The sequence below is a fragment of the Mercenaria mercenaria genome, chromosome 6 (assembly GCF_021730395.1).
Source record: "Mercenaria mercenaria strain notata chromosome 6, MADL_Memer_1, whole genome shotgun sequence".
NCBI lineage: Eukaryota > Metazoa > Mollusca > Bivalvia > Venerida > Veneridae > Mercenaria > Mercenaria mercenaria.
The window spans coordinates 1,543,361-1,562,704 of record NC_069366.1 but is presented as its reverse complement, the minus strand read 5'-3'; the positions used below and the strand labels follow the sequence as shown (position 1 = coordinate 1,562,704).

The following is a 19,344-nucleotide window of genomic DNA, read 5'->3' as shown; positions in this document are numbered from 1 at the left end:
ACTGTAATTATTTTGCTTATTACATGTTTTCAACAGTTTTGCAACATATAATATTTTTGTACAATTACCGAAAATGTCGAAAAAAAAATGAAAATATTCATATTAGATTTTGTAAAATTGTTCTTGGTGTGAGACAATTAAGAAGTAATGTAGCTGTGTACGGTAAACTTGGAAGATATCCGCCATATATAAACAGATACATTTGCATCATTAGATATTGGTTCAAAATAACGAATACTACTATGTTATCCAGTCTATAGTCATGCTGGTTTGACAGATGCCCTTAAGTGATGCACTAACTGGTTCACAAAAGTACGCAACTTGCTTGGAAAATATGGCTTTTAAAATGTATGGCTATATCCTTTAAATATAAACCATATTCAGTTTTTGAATATTTTTAAACAGAGATTATTAGACGAGTATATACAAGAATGGACAGCCAGTATAGATTCGAATAATGTAATTATATTGTATAGATCCATTTAAGGAGGTAGGTTACCTTGTTACCAGGGTAAATTCAAATTAGTTGAACCGCAGTGATTTTTTGTATTTCGTGTAATTTAATGTTTGAACTGCTACAACCTCAGTTACGTTTATCTCGATCTGTCCCTTCAAGTACAATTTTTATCCAGGTTTGAAGTACATGACCATCTTAAGGTATTTTATATAGAAAGAAGAAGGAAAATACTTATATTTAACACATTTCAGTGTATTTTGGTTTCATTGTTATCCGTAGAAGTCTGCATAATTAATAGTTTTACTAGTATGCGCATAAGCTTTCTAATAAAAGCTTAAAATGTATATCTCGCGGAGCTCGTGTTTCCATGGAAACGCATTTTCTCTCATTTTTCAACAATTATGTATGAAAACGGGTTTTTCGACGGCTTCAGTGCCATTCTGTTATTGACCAACATGGAATATTTGGGTATTATGATTAGCAAAATACCAAGAACTTTACATGGTACTATGTTTTTCTTAAAGTTTAGAGTAATCATGGCAACAGAGATGTTTGAAATAGCTTATATGTTGCTTTTTATCGTAATTTCTTATAAAAAAATATTATATAAAATTATCTTTCTTGTTAATGTAGCTTTAAAACATCTTATTTCTAACGTTAGTAATATTTTCGTATGAATTGCAGTTAATTTAACAAATTTCTAAGCTTAGAATACTTACAGCAGTGCCCGTCGTCTGACATTTTTATTGAAAAATCGTTCTGCATGCTGCTATTATTCTCATGGATATTGTTGAAATGAAAATAAAAAGCCGAAGCTGTGTTCCTTAAATAGACCAGTGTCAACGCTTTTGAATTTTACAATTAGACATATAGGTCACGGGCTTCGTTTCCATGGTAACATCAATTTAATTCAAGACACCACAATTTTATACTGAAATTTGAACAATTTTAGAGCTTAGTTTTAGTATTTAAGTAACAAATTATCAACGGAAACTGGGAAATAGGTATAACAAATTAAACTGCCCAATTTTTATTTGTAAATTACCGTAATAAGTTACCTTTCAGCCATCTATATTCCCAATCACATCAGTTACCATCATCCATTTTCTTACATTCCGCATAACATTTCAATATAATTACATAAAAGAAGCAAAATATTGATCATTTTTCAGAGCAAAAGACTAATAAAAAGTATTTCAGCAAATAATGGCTGTTTAAAAATAGTTCAAATAAAGAAAAAGCACAGAATAACGTACTTTCAAAATAAAAGCTATTAATTTTGCACGGTAACTGACACGTAACGTCATGACGTCAATGACGTCATTTTAAGGCAACAATGTTTTGAAGCGTTTCTGCGGCAATTTATTCATTATTTCTGCATTATTAAACCATTAAACATAAGATCGGAGGCAGGTTCAAGATTTATTTCCAGAAGAATGGATATACAAACACATTTAGTTTGTCGTAAACGTCGTCGTAAATCGTCACGTTAGCTTCCGGTTGGACATGCGCACTTACAAATATCAAGGTAACCTACCTCCTTAAGTTAATTTTGGATTAGAATCTTATTCAAAAAATATAGTCTCGAGAAAACTTAGAATAGCATTAACAAAAATACGAATCTCAGCACATAGAATCAGAATAAAAGCAGGTAAATTGTCACGTGCAAGATTTGAACGTAATCAAAGGTTTTATTAATTTGTAATACAGTAGACGGTATTATCAGAGATGTTCAACATGAATGTAGATCGAATATTGAGGAATCTCAGAAGAATATTGAGGAACTGATGCAAAGTTTAGATCTTCATGGATCAAAAGTGTCAGATATTTCCAATAACATTGTGTTTGTGAATGTCAAGGAAACCAAAAATGAAAATGTGTTGGAAAAGGTCAACAACTTCTTGAAGGATGTGATTAAGGTTCCAGTGGAAGCCATACGGGCAGAGCGCAAGGGAGCAGAGGGCTCTAGAGTCATCATAGCAACAATGAGGAATCAAGATGATAAAAGTGCTGTGCTTAAAAAGAAGTCATGTTTAAAAAATAACAAGCAATATAATGATGTGTTTATTTCAGGTAATAGATCGAGAGAGGAGAGAGTGCAAGCTAATTATTTCAGAAAAATTATAGATAGTTTGAAATCGGGTCAAGTGTCAAATCTGGAAATGCGTGGTGCATATATTGTATCAAAAAATGATAGTCGAGGCGGTAATCAAGGAAGTGGCTCCAATTGTGTTTCACGTAACTCTTTAAGTGACAGCCACAAAGACAGTCCAAGAAAGAACAATGATAGATGGTCGTCATACAGGAATCGAGGATCACGAGATAGATCAAGGAGTTCTGGACCAAATCGACATGGCAATAATAACATTAACAATAATTCTAACTATGGAAGAAAACATGGCAACAGTCGTAGGAGATAGGTCGTCTGCGGGTTTTGGAATGTACAAAACTGGAACACTAATTCTTTAACAGATAACCATAAATTAAGAGAACACTGTGTAAAATTTTGTAATTATGACATATTAGGTATTGCGGAGACGCATCTACGTGATAATCAGATATTAGATGTTGAAGGCTATACATTTTATGGTTTTAATAGACATAATTTACATAAAAAAGCTAAAACTGGGTCAGGTGGTGTTGCATTTTTAATAAAAAATGAGGTTTTAAATGATTTTAATTGTAATATTATTGATAACGAATATGAAGGTATTTTCTGGATTTCATTGTCATGTAAAGATGACACATATGAAGATATACTGGCTTGTGTTTGTTATCTGCCCCCACAAAATTCTAGTAGGCAAATTGATGTAAATGACTTTTATGACACATTACTTTGTCAGATTGAAAAATATCAAAAAGAAAATACTGTAATGTATCTGTGCGGTGATTTTAACAGTAGGTGTTCTGATAACTTGGACTATATTCCAGGTATTGATCGTTTAACTGATAGAGATGTTATAGATTTCTCTTCAAACCAATATGGAGATGTGTTAACAGAATTTTTAATTAATGTAAATTTTTGTATTTTGAATGGGAGGAATACCATAACAAATAACTTCACATTTGTAGGACCTCAAGATGCATCTGTTGTTGATTATTGTTTAATCCCTTATGAAAACCTGTCCATGTTTGTAGACTTTGAGGTATTGAAAGTATCCGATATTCTAGATTCAACCAACGGGTACTCGCAACTTAGTAAACTTGCAGTGCCAGATCACTCATTACTTAAGTGGAACCTTAGTTTAGATGTTGTTGGCAAGAACTATGCTGATTTTAAACCAAAATGTAATATGGTGCATACTAAAACATTGTATGATACTAAGCATGTAGGTCGTGAATTTTTGGCAGATCCTGAGGTTCAAAGGGAGGTTTTTCATACCATTGATCAGCTAGAAAGTGCTGTTGTATCACAAGTTGGTCTAAACGAAGCCTATGATAGATTTGTCAATATTGTTCATGTTGAGATGTCCTCTAAACTAGAACAAAAAGTTATTACTATATCTGCTAACAGAAGAACGGGAAAAAAATTAAGGGTGAAAAAACCATGGTGGTCTGAACAACTTACAGTCCTGTGGACTGACCTGTGCAAAGCTGAAAAGTCATGGCTTAAATGTAAAAGTAATAATCGGCAATGCCTTAAACATGTATATGTACAGAAAAGGAAAGCATTTGATAGTAGTGTTCAGAGAGCTAAGAGGCAGTATGTTTATCAAGCCCAGTCCGACCTTGAAGCTGCAGTATCGGCAAACTCAAGAATGTTTTGGAAAAGCATTGGAAATATTGGTATTGGAAATGAGCGTTTAAAGAGCATACCTTTTGAAGTAAAATTGTCTGATGGTTCTATTAGTACTGATCCGGAAATCGTTCTCAAAAAATGGGGCTCTGATTTTGCAGGTCTTCTAAACTCTGGGAACACTATATCAAGTGAAGTTGCTAATGATATTAATATACATAATGTAGGTCTGCATAATGATAATAGTATGGATGTACCTGAGACTGACCATCTTGATAGTATGATAACTATTGATGAAATTTTGAAGTGTATTTTACATGCTAAATCTGGTAAAGCACCTGGATATGATAATATACCATGTGAACTACTCAAAAATGATTCTGCGTTAGCTTTGTTACAAAGTCTTTTTAACAGATGTTTTATAAGCGGTACAGTTCCCACTGCATGGTCGAAAAGTATAATTACACCAATACCAAAATGTTCAACATCAGATCCTAGAGACCCTCTTTCATACAGAGGTATAACATTAGCCCCTTCAATGTACAAAATCTATTGTGCAGTTTTAAATAACAGATTGGCTAAGTGGACTGAAAGTAATAATATAATTTGTGACGAGCAAAATGGTTTTGTAAAAGGTAAAAGCACAATTGATCAAGTACAGTCACTTACAACAATAATTGAAACACGTAAACTTAAAAAGTTACCAACATTTACAGCTTTTATAGATTTTAAGAAAGCATACGACCTAAGACCGTAGTTATCTGTGGCAGAAATTGCGCCAACAGATAGGACTAAGGGGTAGACTCATGCAAGCAATCTCATCTTTATATAAAGATGTTAGATGTTGCGTAAGGCTAAATGGTTTTGATACAGAATGGTTTGATGTTAAGTGTGGCCTTAAACAAGGATGTCCCTTATCTCCCATGTTGTTCAATTTGTACATTAATGATCTAGTCACTTATATGAATAGTTTAGACAAAGGTATATGTTTCGGAGATAAAAAAAATTGCATTTTATTATATGCTGATGATGTAGTTTTGATAGCAGAAAATGCCCATGATCTTCAATCCATGTTAGATGCTTTAGCAACATGGTGTTGTCGTAATAAAATGACGGTGAACTGTGATAAGTCAAATATAGTTCATTTTAGAACCAGCAGTATATCTAGAACAGACCATGTTTTTAAACTTAACTCAGAAAAAATAGATATTGTACACAGCTATAAGTATCTTGGTGTTGTACTAAATGAATTCATGGATTATAATGAAATGGCGAAGACGGTAGCAATGTCTGCTTCAAGAGCTCTTGGTCTTTTAATCTCCAAAAGTAAAGCATTTGGTGGTTTCCACTACTCTACATTTACTAAACTGTATGATTCCACGGTCTGGCCCATTATTAATTACAGTGCTCCTATTTGGGGTGACAAATCTTACTCTTGCATTAATGCAGTGCATCATAGAGCCATGCGCTATTATTTGGGTGTTGGAAAGTATACTCCATATGTGGCAGTAAGTGGGGAGATGGGGTGGACACCACCAATTGTTAGGCAATGGGGATCAATATTTAGACTAATTTTAGAGTTATGAATATGGATGACTATAGAGTTAATAAATCTATATATATGTGGTCTAAAACATGTCATGTTAAAAATGGATTTTTTAGAATTAAGAAACTTTTATCAGATATCAATCATGTACATTTATTAGATGATACTAGTATTAGAAACGCAAAACCTACTATTTCAAAGCTAGAATCTATTCTGATGGATATTGAAATAAATAAATGGACTTTGCTGTTGGATAGAGAAAATGCTATAAAAGGACATGGTCGTAATAAACTGAGAACGTACAGGAAGTTTAAGTCTCAATTTTGTACCGAGAAATACCTGATATGTAAACTGCCGTTTCATTACAGATCGGCCTTCACAAAATTCAGGTGTGGTGTAGCACCACTAAGATTAGAAACGGGTAGATATGAAAATATTGATGTTGTAAACAGAACATGTTTTAATTGTCATGATATTGTAGAAGATGAAAAACACGTACTTTTTTATTGCCCAGTATATAATGATATAAGGAAAGATTTAGTCACTGCAATTAATAATTTGTCAGAAAATAATCAGAATATGTATATGTCTGATGATGAGAAAATGACTATAATTTTCAGTGATGAAAACTTTGTATATATATCTGCCAAAACCTGCTTTCATATTTTACTTGAAAGGAAAAAGAAATTGTACTGTAGAACATGAATTTTAGTACATGTATTGTTTTAAGCATAATGTAAATAAGGGTCAGTAGTACCTTTTAGCCAACATATTGTCTTTCTTTGATCTAGGGAGTAGTAGCAAATCAGTTCATTTATAAGAGGATTTTCTGCTTTTTACAGACAGGGAATTTCCAATTTCAAAATAAAAGAAATAGCATTCTTATTAATGCACAAGTTATATTTTAGGTGTTCCCTTGTGTTTTAGATGCATCCTTTTAATCTCATTTTATGAGTGATTGGCTACTGCTCCTTAGTCGTACTAATCTTACTATGCGAATAGATAGTAGTAAAAGTAGTAAATTTGAGATTACTCATACTTCATAGTTATCAATATTCTAATTTTACCATTTGTCAGGTAAGCACTAAAGCAGAATCATAATGCTTACTTCAGTCACACACACATATATAGATTTATATCCACCAAAAAGTCTTTCATTCATCCACCCATTCATACAACAAATTGTCATTCACTAATGATAACTATCATATATTCCTGTAGAGAATATTCCTCATAGAATAGTAGAGCTATTGGACTCGCCCGTCCCCCTTTTTCAACTAGAATGTCTGGTTAATGTTTTGTATGTAAGCTGGTATCTCAGTAACCACTTGTTGGAATGGATTGATACTTCAAACACATGTTCACTCTCATAATTTGACATGTAGTGTGCAGGCCCTTTAATTCTACTTTGCATATTTTCAAAATTATGCCCCTTTTTCGACTTATAAGTTTTTGGTTAAGCTTTTGTATGTAAGCTGGTATCTCAAAATTCACTAATAGGAGTGGATTGAAACTTCAAACACTTGTTCACTGTCATGATATGACATGCAATGCAAAGGTTCAATAACTCTGTTTTGCATTTTTTACAAAATTATGCCCCTTTTTTAACTTGGCAGTTTTTGGTTAAATTTTTATATGTAAGCTGGTATCTCAGTACCTACTAATAGGAGTGGATTGAAACTTCACACACTTGTCTACTGTCATGAGCTGATAAGCACTGCGCAGGTTCTATAACACTGTTTTGCAGTTGTACAAAATTATGCCCCTTTTCGACTTTTGTATTCATTCAGCTGACAAGGCTGTTGGATAGTCGAGCGTTGATGTCCTTCGGCTCTTGTTTTATATATATATATTTTTTAAAAATTTTTATCTAAGTGTTGTATTCGTATTGCATCTGTGATATTTATGATTAGTCTCTTATAACTCATTAATGAGTGGCATCTGTGTACTATGTTATGTAATGTGTATGTAAATATATACATGTATGTTTTTGTTTTATGTAGTGATGTACATGATGATGAGACTGAAATAAATAAATTATCTATCTATCTTAATTACAAACGATATTGAAGATGAATTCCATTTTGTTTTTTAGTGGCCAGGTTATGAAATGTTAAGTAGGTTGTATAATCAAAAGTTATTATAGAATAGACCCAGTGTGTTTAAGTTTACACAATTATTAAACAGTTAAATGTTATGCAAATTTATTTATGAAGCTGTGGAATTGCAATACCTCATGAATGGCTAGTCCAATAAATGTAATATATGTGGAACTATGTACATACAAAATGATGTTAAAGAGTTCCGATGTAAAGACTTTTTGTCGTTTATTGCTGTTATCAAAGCATTAATGTCCTTTCTACTGTTTAATATAACTGAATGTTTGTTGTGTGATATTGCAACGCAACATGTAGTGGTAAAAGGTCCATTTTGCATAGCGCTGAATTCAGAAGTGCGTATTTTAATTAATTATACATTGAGCACATATGAAGACGCTGATCATGATATACATGCAATATATACTTAAAGAGTTCTTTCAGAAATTTGCAGGGCGTGTAGTTGGTTTGCGGCGCATGGATACGACGGTACAAAGTATAAGTTGCATATTATAATTAACTGTGCAGTATTTGTATGAAATTAAATGTTAATTCATCCATCCAAAGCCTGAAATATCTAATACATATATTTATATATGTACATTTAACCCCAAAATTCAATATATGTCATTTGTATTTCCATGCCATGTCAATTTGCTTGTAAATGTGTTTACCATGAAGAACTTTTAGTTCAAGTGAATAAAAATTCTGTTCAGTTCGGTTCTGTTCTGTTTACTTAATTGATTTGTAATATCAAGATGTTAATTACGCTTTTCAATACATGGAAGTGCAATTTTCCCAGCTGAGCCATTCCAAAACAACAACCCTGCCGTCTTAATGTTTTAGTTTACAGATGAAATGTCCCCTTCTTCAAGTAATTAACCCTTACCCTGCTAAATTTCTATAATAAACTTGTCCATCTTCCAATTTAGACAGTACCATTAAGTGTTAGAAGGGGTGCTTACCAAACAAATAGATACTGACGGATGTGTAGGCTGATCATGATCTACACTGGTCGCAAAGGCAGAACCATTCGTACCAGCATGGTAAGGGTTAATGGTTTTGTCTCACTAGATACAAACTAGTCCAAACACCGTCTATCTACTTATGCAATGATTTTCTTCGTTTGAATTGAATAAAAAGACAACTAAATAGTATCATTAATTTTAATTGTTAATTAACTGGTTAATCTGATAAGTATCGGCCATTGATTTTATGTTTGTAATTCAAAGTAACAGTCATGTATGTAAAATGTTTAACTGTTTTCTATGACTGTTTTGAACAACTTAATATTGAGAAATATGAAACGATATCAAAGGTTGTTTGACAAACAATACACGCAGAATATGTACATATTTTGACATGAATACCCGACCCAAAGGAAATGAAACAAAATAAAATATGTGATCAAATTGCATCATATTGAAGCGTTTAAAACTACTAAATATCGCATGCTCTGGCCTATTCGCAGTTCTGAATTGTATTTTCATAATAATCTTTCAAAGCAATAAAACAAACATTTTTCATCGCAAGGAATTTACTTTTAGATTTAAATCACTGAAATATTTCGAAAGCTGCTATATTCAGTTTCATAAATAAGAATTTTCATTAACCCCCTCTATACATGCAATTATTCATTTTACATCGATGCTTAGACTCTATTTCACTCTTTGTCTTGCAATCTAATATGTGCTCTACTGGGAAATATGACAGAATAAAACACTTGAGTAAATAGCTCTGTATAACTCTTTTTCTTACCATCGAGAAGACGCGCTGCAGCGAATGTCTATAGAATAAGATACCTGTGAGGTGAGGATAACTTCCTACAGTAGACTGACAGTGATCAATCACTGAGGTTATCCATTAGAATACGGACGAGCAATCAGACAGATAAATACCAATAATGATTTCGTGTAACTTCTTTTTAATTTTCGGACGTAAACTGTGTGTTATTATGCAACAGAAAGACTATTAGCAAGTCAAAATAATTAGAGAATAGCGTCAAACGTCATAGCGGTTATGCCTGTTACAAAGTAATTATCATAAAAATGCCGTTGATCAATGAATGTCCAGTTTCATCATCAGGTAAACTGTATTTTCAAAATCAAAATAGTCAGAATATATTCTATATTAAAAACAAAAGTGTTATACTAATTGATTGAGACAGACCTATATTTATATGGTACTTAGAAATAAAACTTTGATAACTGCATTTCTGAACATATGATAAGTACCTTTCTATCCTGAAAATTCTCAGACGTTGGTGCGTTCAAGTATTCCTCATAAACTGCAATGAAGTTTCTTGTTGGTTATTATCTCTTACAAGCGAAATCCATAAAATACAGGTTGATATAATGTGTGAATATAAACAAATTAGGTAATTTGAACCAGTATAAAATGCAAATGTGAGTAATTGAATAGTACATTTCGCTGTTTGTTTTGCATCAAATATATCTCATTTAGGCATATGTTATATGAACTAACGTATTAGTCTATGTTGCAAAAATGTACTTCTTGTTATATTGATCAATACTGATTTTATAAAATCCCCAACGTTAAGCCAAATATGCTATAAAATACAAGTTAGATAAACGGATTTGTTATAAAATAACTTTTTCATAACATATATATATATATAAATATAATTAACAAAAGTTGTAGTAGACTTACAAAGTAACACGTTGCTATGCATTTCTATGGGGGACATGGGCACTTCTTTTATTTATAATAAGAAATATAAAACCTTTTAAACTTTTCCTTGAAAATAATAATGGTATTTATTACAAAAAAAAAGTCATATATAAACATAGACTACTGTCCATCCTTCAATCCAACATAGACTACTGTCCATCCTTCAATCCAACATAGACTACTGTCCATCCTTCAATCCAACATAGACTACTGTCCATCCTTCAATCCAACATGTAAAAAGAATTTTTAGGACACATTGGTCTATAAATACAAGATAAAAGATACTAAAAGATGTTTTATGTTGAACAATTGGTTATTATCCCCTTAACTCACATTTTTTATTTAAACTCCTAATGAAAACGATTATTCCAACATGAGAATCTTTTTCTTAATGTAAACAAGACAAGTGCTTGTTGTTTTTTTTTTCAAGTATGATACATACTGTATCCATTAATTTAGCAAATATATTTTCTTTTCATGACTGATACAATTCTTGGTTTATATTCATAAAAATCGTGTTTGCTTTTTCATTCACTATAAAACATGTTATTATTTTATTCATGAATTTAACATTATTATGTCACTTATGCCAACAAAGTGGTCTTGGATCCCTTTATATTCATCACATGTTCTTTTATGCGCAAGAACTTTTCTTTAGATAAACCTATTCAGAAACGTTAATTTTTTCTAATGTACTACACACTGTACTTGTAATCATTGTAAATACTTGCACATACATCTAACGTCTACATTTCTCGGACTAAACTTGCTCAGACCTCACATTCTTAGACGTGCAATTCAATTTTTTCGGACGCATATAGGGCATTTTCAAGGAAACATCGAAATATTTTATTCTAGACACATTCGTTGAATTTACAGTTTCTACCACGGAACATTTGTTACTTTAAGATAAACCTGTGTAAACTAAGGTGAAAATCTAAAACAACTTTGTCATGTAAGCCCGGCAATGGTAACAATGCTTTGAAATTGGCCAGATTGCAATACTTTATAACCCATCATATGCATTGTTTCTTTGCAAAAATACCTACAATTTCATCCGCATAAAAGGGCGATTTTTATTTAAAGTATTTTACTGACAGTATACCGAAAATATAAGACGCAGAAATGTGCAGGATGAATCAATATTAGTCTGCCTATATATCCAAAAAAGAGGCCTAGAAATTGCCTTTGATGGCATTTTTGTTAATGCCCGACAGCCATATTCATTGTTAACTTTATAAAAATTGGAAACTTTTCAGGGGGGCTGTCGCCTTCTAAGGGTCATAGTAAGGTCACAGCACAAGGTCAAAGGTCAATAAGTGCATTTTTGTTAAAAACTTCAGATTTTCGCCATTTTCGCTACATTTTAATACAAACTTGTAATTTTTCGGTTATAATTATAAATCTGAGAAGTAAAATAAGTAACCTCAAATAGATTTATTGCATTTGAGACAGGCAAAATTCAAAACGACTAAAGTTATTTATATAGAATTGCTTAACTTTTCGTACGCTCTGATATTATGTTCATATATGGAAGTTATCTTTCTCATGTTTCTAAAATTTCCGTTTTTCAGGCTAAAGTCTGGTTGGTTACCTGTTTGTTTGATTGTCTGTATGAACAGTACAGGCAGAAAAAAAATCTATGGCACGTGTTTTATAAAGACGAGTACAGTCAAACTTCTTTTGCTCGAATTCGGATTATCCAATTACTACTTTTGGCTCGAACTCAGCGTCAAGTCTTTATAATGAATTCTTCACGCTGGCTTGTACTAATACATTTTGCTTGCCCCGTCGAGCTCTAGTGACTAGTTTGACTGTACTAATTGTTGAAGGTTCTAAAGATTCCTTCCTAAGCATAGAACTCAAGGACGTAAAAATAGCAAACTCAGTTTGATTAAGTCTGTTTGTGTGATAGTATGAAATGTGCAAATTCTCTGAGGCATGATCTAAAATGGTCTATGTTGTCTATGAAAACTCTATTCCAGCGGTTTACGCATGTGTTGTAGCAATTTCATGAATATGTGGGCTTTTAGAATTACTACTTAAGATGTATAAAAATCAAGCGATATCAAAGTGTAAATATAAATATTATATAACCGCAAATGTTACGTTTTGTGTGTGTATGTTTTATTTTTCTTTTCATTCCATTGGCATGAAAATGGTACTTTTCATATTTTTGAACCAGCTGAAAAAATATTTCTTTGCACATTACCAATAGGCTATTAAAAGAACTGGTAACCACTCTCCAAGTGTTTTCAATATCTACAATTTTGTAACTATTTGTTTATGTTGGTTCTATGGATGTCATAACTTCAAAAATGCTTGATAATGTCAGTGAATTTGATAGTATATCGAATCTTAATAGTATGATCTTTATGACTGTGAATAAAGGGGCAAAGCATGTTTGTTTTCCTGTTACAGCACCTTTAGATTTCCGAATATATTGTCTTGATGTACATTACCATAATGTCTTGTGTGATGATTACAATAAAATATGATTAAACTAAAACTTAGAATTCCGAGTGATTGGTTGGTAATAAAACCCAGTAGAGCAAACTTACCAATGTATCACAAAGGAATCTACTGATGTTATAAAATAAACAAATGTCCGCTTACGCTAGTGTAGCCTTCAACGTGTAAAAATAAATATATTGTCACTTAAATTAAGTGCGGAATGCTAGAATGAACTACTCTTATATAGAAATAACTTCTTACCCTTATATAAAAAAATGAATAAACCCCATAACACTTCACAAGCAATAGACGTCTTAGTCTGACATATTCAATCGGCATTATTTGTTTATTATAAATCAATCGTTTTGAATTTCAAATCTCTTCTTCATACTCTTCTCATCCTGCAGGAAGTTATTTTTACGCATTCTATATGTCTTGGTAACTATCGAACCACCAAATTTCATCATTTTGGTTAGTTGAACCATCATCTGTCAGTAATCATGAAAATATCGGAGGGTATAACTTCAATATTTCATTGAATGAGCCTTAATGTTACTATTATAAAAAAAAAATCTAAAGCAACCTTCTGATATTTTAATACCTTTATTTTTACATTTTATTTGTAAAACATCTTAATGACTAATGTTTCAGTGTAAAGATACTAGCATTGTTTTCACAATGTTATCAAGGACTTCTGTCTGAAACCAATTGTCAAATCTGTAAATTTTTTACGGTCTGATTCGTTTTCCACTTTTGTTTTGAACAGCAAGTGAGTGTAGAAGCAAAGCAAAAGATAAAAAGCATAGAAACAGAAATAGCGTGCTGAATTTTCAGAATAAAATTGATGCAAATATCGCATTAAGAGCTTCGGTGATAGAAAGTCTAGTTCTTGAAATGTGCTACTTAATTTCAAATAGATAAAATACGATGATAAATGCCTGACCGATAGTAACAAAGAACTTTATTACAGCAAATCAAGGGAATAGTGTATAAATGAACTATGTTGTGACCAATATTTCAGTTTTTCTTCTAAAATGGTCCTTTTTAACCATCATTGCGTGGACAAATTAACATAAATATATATCATATAATGAATCATCACCAGATTTGAAGTCATTTCTTTAGGGGCTGGAGAAGGATTCCATATTATATATGTCACTTTCAACAGTATTACAGTCATTTTACGGCTGTCAATCAACCTAACAAGTGTTCTGATGTCGCTACAAGTAGTAGCCTTGTCCCTGCATATAACTGACAACTTCTCCATATGATTCAGAAGTGGAGGACGAAATTTCTTCTGACAATGTCTATTATCAAATCGACATGGAGAACATACACCTCTCCCAGGGATCGAACTCACGACCTCGCCATCCTTAGTTCTGCGCTCTACCTATTAAGCTTAAAATACTTGGTTGTATGCATGACAGTAAAGTGATTTTAACTGCTTATATGAGAAATGTTATACATTTATATGTAATTTATTTTCCCCTATAGTCTTCTTCCTCAAAACCCATCATATTTTCTCTTTTGGACGAATTTCTCAAAAAGTGTACAATATGTAAATATTCTTTTAATAGAAGTCAGTTCAAAGCTTAAATTCAAATTTTATTGTCCCCTGAAATGCAAGAAATTCATTAGCAGTGTCATTTTATATCATTTGCTCAACATTTTTTCTAAATCTGCACCCGACTTTTGTTTTTATTTCTGCCAAATGTTGACAGATTTGAATGAAAATTGGACACATTGTTTAATGACCAGTTCAATTAAATAGGCGATATCAATTGTGCGTACATTCGTAGTGCCATGACAGTTCAAATAAAGTACACACCCTCCCCAAAATGTCACAGAATGAATGCAATTTGGTGCTGGTCTGTATGCGGCAAGTACTGCCATCAGCGGGATTAATCAATTTTGTCATTAATGTGGTGTCATTAATGACGTCACAAACCTGATAAAGAAATAACATGTTCATATTGAAAATATTGACGGATGTTCCATCACAACTAAACAGAGTTGAACATTCAGAATATAATAATTTGAAATTCATTGAATTAATATGATCAAAGTGTACTACTGTGATTTACTAATTATGTGACTTTTAATTTAAGGGTTACCTTATTGTTACCTTTACAAATGAATTTACATCAGGCTGTGATCTTTTTTATGTTATATTATAACAAAATAATCATTTAACATTGTGTAAAACATTCATTCAAATCTGTCATAATTTGGCGATAAAGGGAAAAAGCAGGTGTGGATTTAGTATATTATCAATATACGCACCATTTTGCTACTTTTAATAACTTAGAAGTCATTTTTTAAAAATTCAGATTTGACCTTGACATGTCTGTGGCCTTGAAATCACATTGAAATAACCCTTGGATACGACAGTTCCAAAAACTTTACTCTAGTTCATCCACATATTAAGATTAGCAAACATGTCAAGTGAAACACACTTTGCCATCGTATGCCACTTTTCCCAGATATATTATTCTTTATAATAGTATATATATATTATATATATTTTATATATTATCATTAGTTTTATTTACAAAATACAATGTACTAAAGGGCGTTGAGACACAATATTTAAACCAATTTAGATGGTATATGAAAATAAAACGAGTGCACAGTGGCACAGTTTATTTGTAAATGCACTTATTTGACCTTTGACCCCATTGTACTATAATGAGGAACCCTAGAAGGCGACAGCCCCTTTTAAATTTCATGTTCCATCCTAAGGAACATTTTTATACTAATATCCGAGCATTAACAAAAAATGCCATCAGAAGTCACATTTTCCCAAGATATTGGCAGACTATATAGGAGACAAAATGTCAATGTACCATTAGAACCACTCGTACTTGATATGTACAATAAAACTAGTTCTGTTACAGAAAATAAACAAAAGATCTTTTGTAGTTTAGTATGTTCCCGGCGGAATGCGTCCAGCTGATGTATAGTCGTTTCTTTTATTACTATCGTATCCGCATCAATCATGATATGAGCCGCGCCATGAGAAAACCAACATAGTGGCTTTGCGACCAGCATGGATCCACACCAGCCTGCGCATCCGCGCAGATAGTCTGGTCAGGATCCATGCTGTTCGCTTTCAAAGCCTATTGTTATTAGAGAAGCCGTTAGCGAACAGCATTGATCCTGACCAGGCTGTGCGAATGCGCAGGCTGGTCTGGATCCATGCTGGTCGCAAAGCCACTAGGCTGGTTTTCTCGTGGCGCGGCTCATCTGGATGTGCCTCTAGTCAAGAAATGTAGATTTCTTAATAAAATGAAAAATTTCAATGCCTTTCGATTGAGGTGTATTCCAGTGTTCTTTTTACGTAAAAGTATACATCAACAAATTCAAACTCAGAATAGCACCAGCGTACCATGGAATATAGTATAGAAACATAATTTGTTTTCTAATGTGCCACCTTCGACTGAAATAACATAAAACAATAAGAACTTTATATGCTACACTGGATACAAAAGGTACATCATCAAGATGTTCAGTGAAATCATCTAAGCTATACAATAAAGACAAATCAATAAATAAATAGATGATATGTAAGATCACTACACGACCGACCAACCATCTTATTGCTCCCACTTACACAGTGAAATGTTTGTATTTAACCGTTAGAAGTAAAGAAATGAGTTTTATCCGACAAATGTAGGTTTGAGGTGAGAGTCTCCAAGACTGCACATGTTAACTATACACAAATCCGATGCCATTTATACGGAAATGGGAAACCAAAACAAATCGCGATTTTTTTTTATTTAAACTGTATTACTAAAATGATTAGATGATAGATATGTGTTATGGCAACCAATTAGCCTGTAGAAATTTGAAACATGCGCAATACTATTTTGTTTTTAAATAGATCTTGCTTCCTAGATAAACTGAGTTAGAAAGTTAACGTTTTCATTGTTATTGATATCTTAAAGAAACACTCATGCTTGTTTCAATAGTAACAAGAAGCTCAACGGCATATTGATTATAATATTTTAAATTTAGCATGTTTTTATGTGAATATTATAAACCTGCATAATGAGATAGATGTCTAAACAGGGACTGTAATGGTCCGCTTGCCTTGTTTATTTGAGCTAACTTAACTTGTCATGCATTTGACCTACAAAACTTGCATTTTATCATAATATATTAACGGCTAAAGCATCCATGCTGTATTAAAACTTTCATAATGCTTTTCGATTACTGTTTTCTCATATATTTGAGAAGGGTTTGAATATTGATTAACATTATTATTATTAAACCAGATTTATATAGCGCCCTTTTCATGATAAACACGTTCAAGGGCGCTTTACATATAGCAGCCCGCCCGCTTAGCTCAGTAGGTAAGAGCGTTGGTCTACGGACCACGGGGTCGCGAGTTCGATCCTCGGGCGGGGCGTATGTTCTCCGTGACTATTTGATAAACGACAATGTGTCTGAAATCATTAGTCCTCCACCTCTGATAATTCATGTGGGGAAGTTGGCAGTTACTTGCGGAGAACAGGTTTGTACTGGTACAGAATCCAGGAACACGGTTAGGTTAACTGCCCGCCGTTACATGACTGAAGTACTGTTGAAAAACGGCGTTAAACCCAAAACAAACAAACAAACAAACATATAGCAAACGCAGCCACGCAGGGCGCGAAATTCATCCTCTACTAGTGCAGACACAGAGCGATGTAACCAGAGGGACAGAGTGAGATAAAGCCCCCAGAACAGATAGAGAGAAATCCGTTTTAGATACAGACTTGTTCGACTAACTTAGCCTAGCTCTTTGTGAATAGACAGTCTGGTTCTTTAACGTGCCCGGTGTATAGCACCGATACACGTGAAGCCGTCTTTCCTGGGAAGAACCAGTACAGGCCTCTAAGTTAGGTGGGAGACATTCAAGAGCATCTCAGAAATTCCCAGTGTCTGGAACGGCATTCGAACCCCGGACCTCTGGATTGACAGTCAAGCGTGTTATCACTAGACCACCGGCCCACCCTATACTACAATTTTTTATTGAATGCTTTATTTATGATTTCCTCCCGTTAAACCTTATCTGCATAAGTTCATGAAAGTGGTGATTTGCTTACCACCAACATATGCATGACATCTATTTTGGAAGCTGCTATGTCTGTTTTAACATATAAAATAAAATGCTTTGTGGAATTTTAAGGTGAATATAGCATAAACGGCTAAACTTTAACATAGATTCGAATCTCTCAAAGTTCTACTCTCACTCGAGAAGGAATAATGCATCTATCTTTCTATCAATCTAACTAGCCAGCTAGCTTGAATGTCAGAATCAGCATGATTTTGTAATGATTTGAAGTTACGATTTTTTTATCATCGTCTATATTATCTATCTATTAACAAGGATCTATACTTTTATTTTTGGTAACATACTTGATTTGTCATTTAAATGTTTAAAAAATAAGTACAGCTTTCAGTTTTATTGTAATTTTTCATATAAACTGACTCTTGAGAACTCCGTTTTTATTCATATCATTGAATAATTAATAAAATACTACATAGAAATCTTTTTCAAGCTTTTATGTCGTACTTTTCGTTTACTGAGAGTGGGTGTTAAAAATACTGGGAGTGTAGGATGTGAACTTACAAATAAATTGTAATAAAATATTGGTTTACAGTTCTATCAATGCATTACAAAATACAGAAATTACTTTTATATATTGGAAATAAAACGCTAAGCATATGCTTTTGTTCGCTTCAGATTTTGTAAAAAGAATTCACATTCTCGAAACTACAAAATAATTAAGATAAATTCACTACACAGTACACACATTTTGAGAACATTTCTGTACCTATCTATCAACAAAACGTCAATCTTTATCATAAATACCTATATTTTGTTTTTAGAAAGTAGTCCGATGTTATTCTTTGCACACTGCAGAGCATTTACCTGATGTTTCTATACCTTCATGATTCCTAGATGAATCAATTTAAAACAACAACTCTTCGGGATAACTCAGGAAATGCAGTACTGACTGTCTAATCCTCGCTGCAGCTTTGACGACTTATAATCAAACCGCAGTAATTGTTTATTGTTGTGTTGTTTGCTGTTTATTGTTGTATGGTGATTTGTATGGTGTGCTGTATACTGTTTATTCTTGTATGGTATGTTGTACGGTGTATTGTGTGCTGTTTATTGTTGTATGGTGTGTCTATTGTTGTATGGTGTGTTGTATGCTGTTTATTGTTGTACGGTGTATTGTATGTTGTTTATTGTTGTATGGTGAGTTGTATGCTGTTTATTGTTGTATGGTGAGTTGTATGGTGTGTTGTTTGCTGTTTATTGTTGTATAGTGAGCTGTACGGTGTATTGTGTGCTGTTTATTGTTGTATG

At 32.8% G+C, this 19,344-nt stretch overlaps 2 protein-coding genes across 5 annotated transcripts in view; one reads left to right on the top strand and one right to left on the bottom strand.

The window, feature by feature from the left end:
* Positions 1 to 19,344, bottom strand: part of LOC123549753 (deoxynucleoside triphosphate triphosphohydrolase SAMHD1-like) — a 51,884-nt gene that overhangs the window by 22,890 nt on the left and 9,650 nt on the right. The window contains exon 1 of one of the 4 annotated variants that reach the window (XM_053544947.1): positions 10,070 to 10,188. The exons of the other annotated variants lie outside the window; for them this stretch is intronic. The gene's annotated coding sequence lies outside the window, so the exon portion shown is untranslated. Of the gene's footprint in view, positions 1 to 10,069; positions 10,189 to 19,344 lie in introns of those variants that run through there. 4 annotated transcript variants of the gene reach the window in all.
* Positions 3,331 to 4,950, top strand: LOC128557926 (uncharacterized). Its single transcript, XM_053546592.1, has one exon. The coding sequence runs from the start codon at positions 3,331 to 3,333 to the stop codon at positions 4,948 to 4,950; it is 1,620 nt and encodes a 539-aa protein (XP_053402567.1).

Bases quoted from the DNA above. Each gene is read 5' to 3' on its own strand.
- LOC128557926 (XM_053546592.1), top strand. From the start codon at position 3,331: ATGTATCTGTGCGGTGATTTTAACAGTAGGTGTTCTGATAACTTGGAC.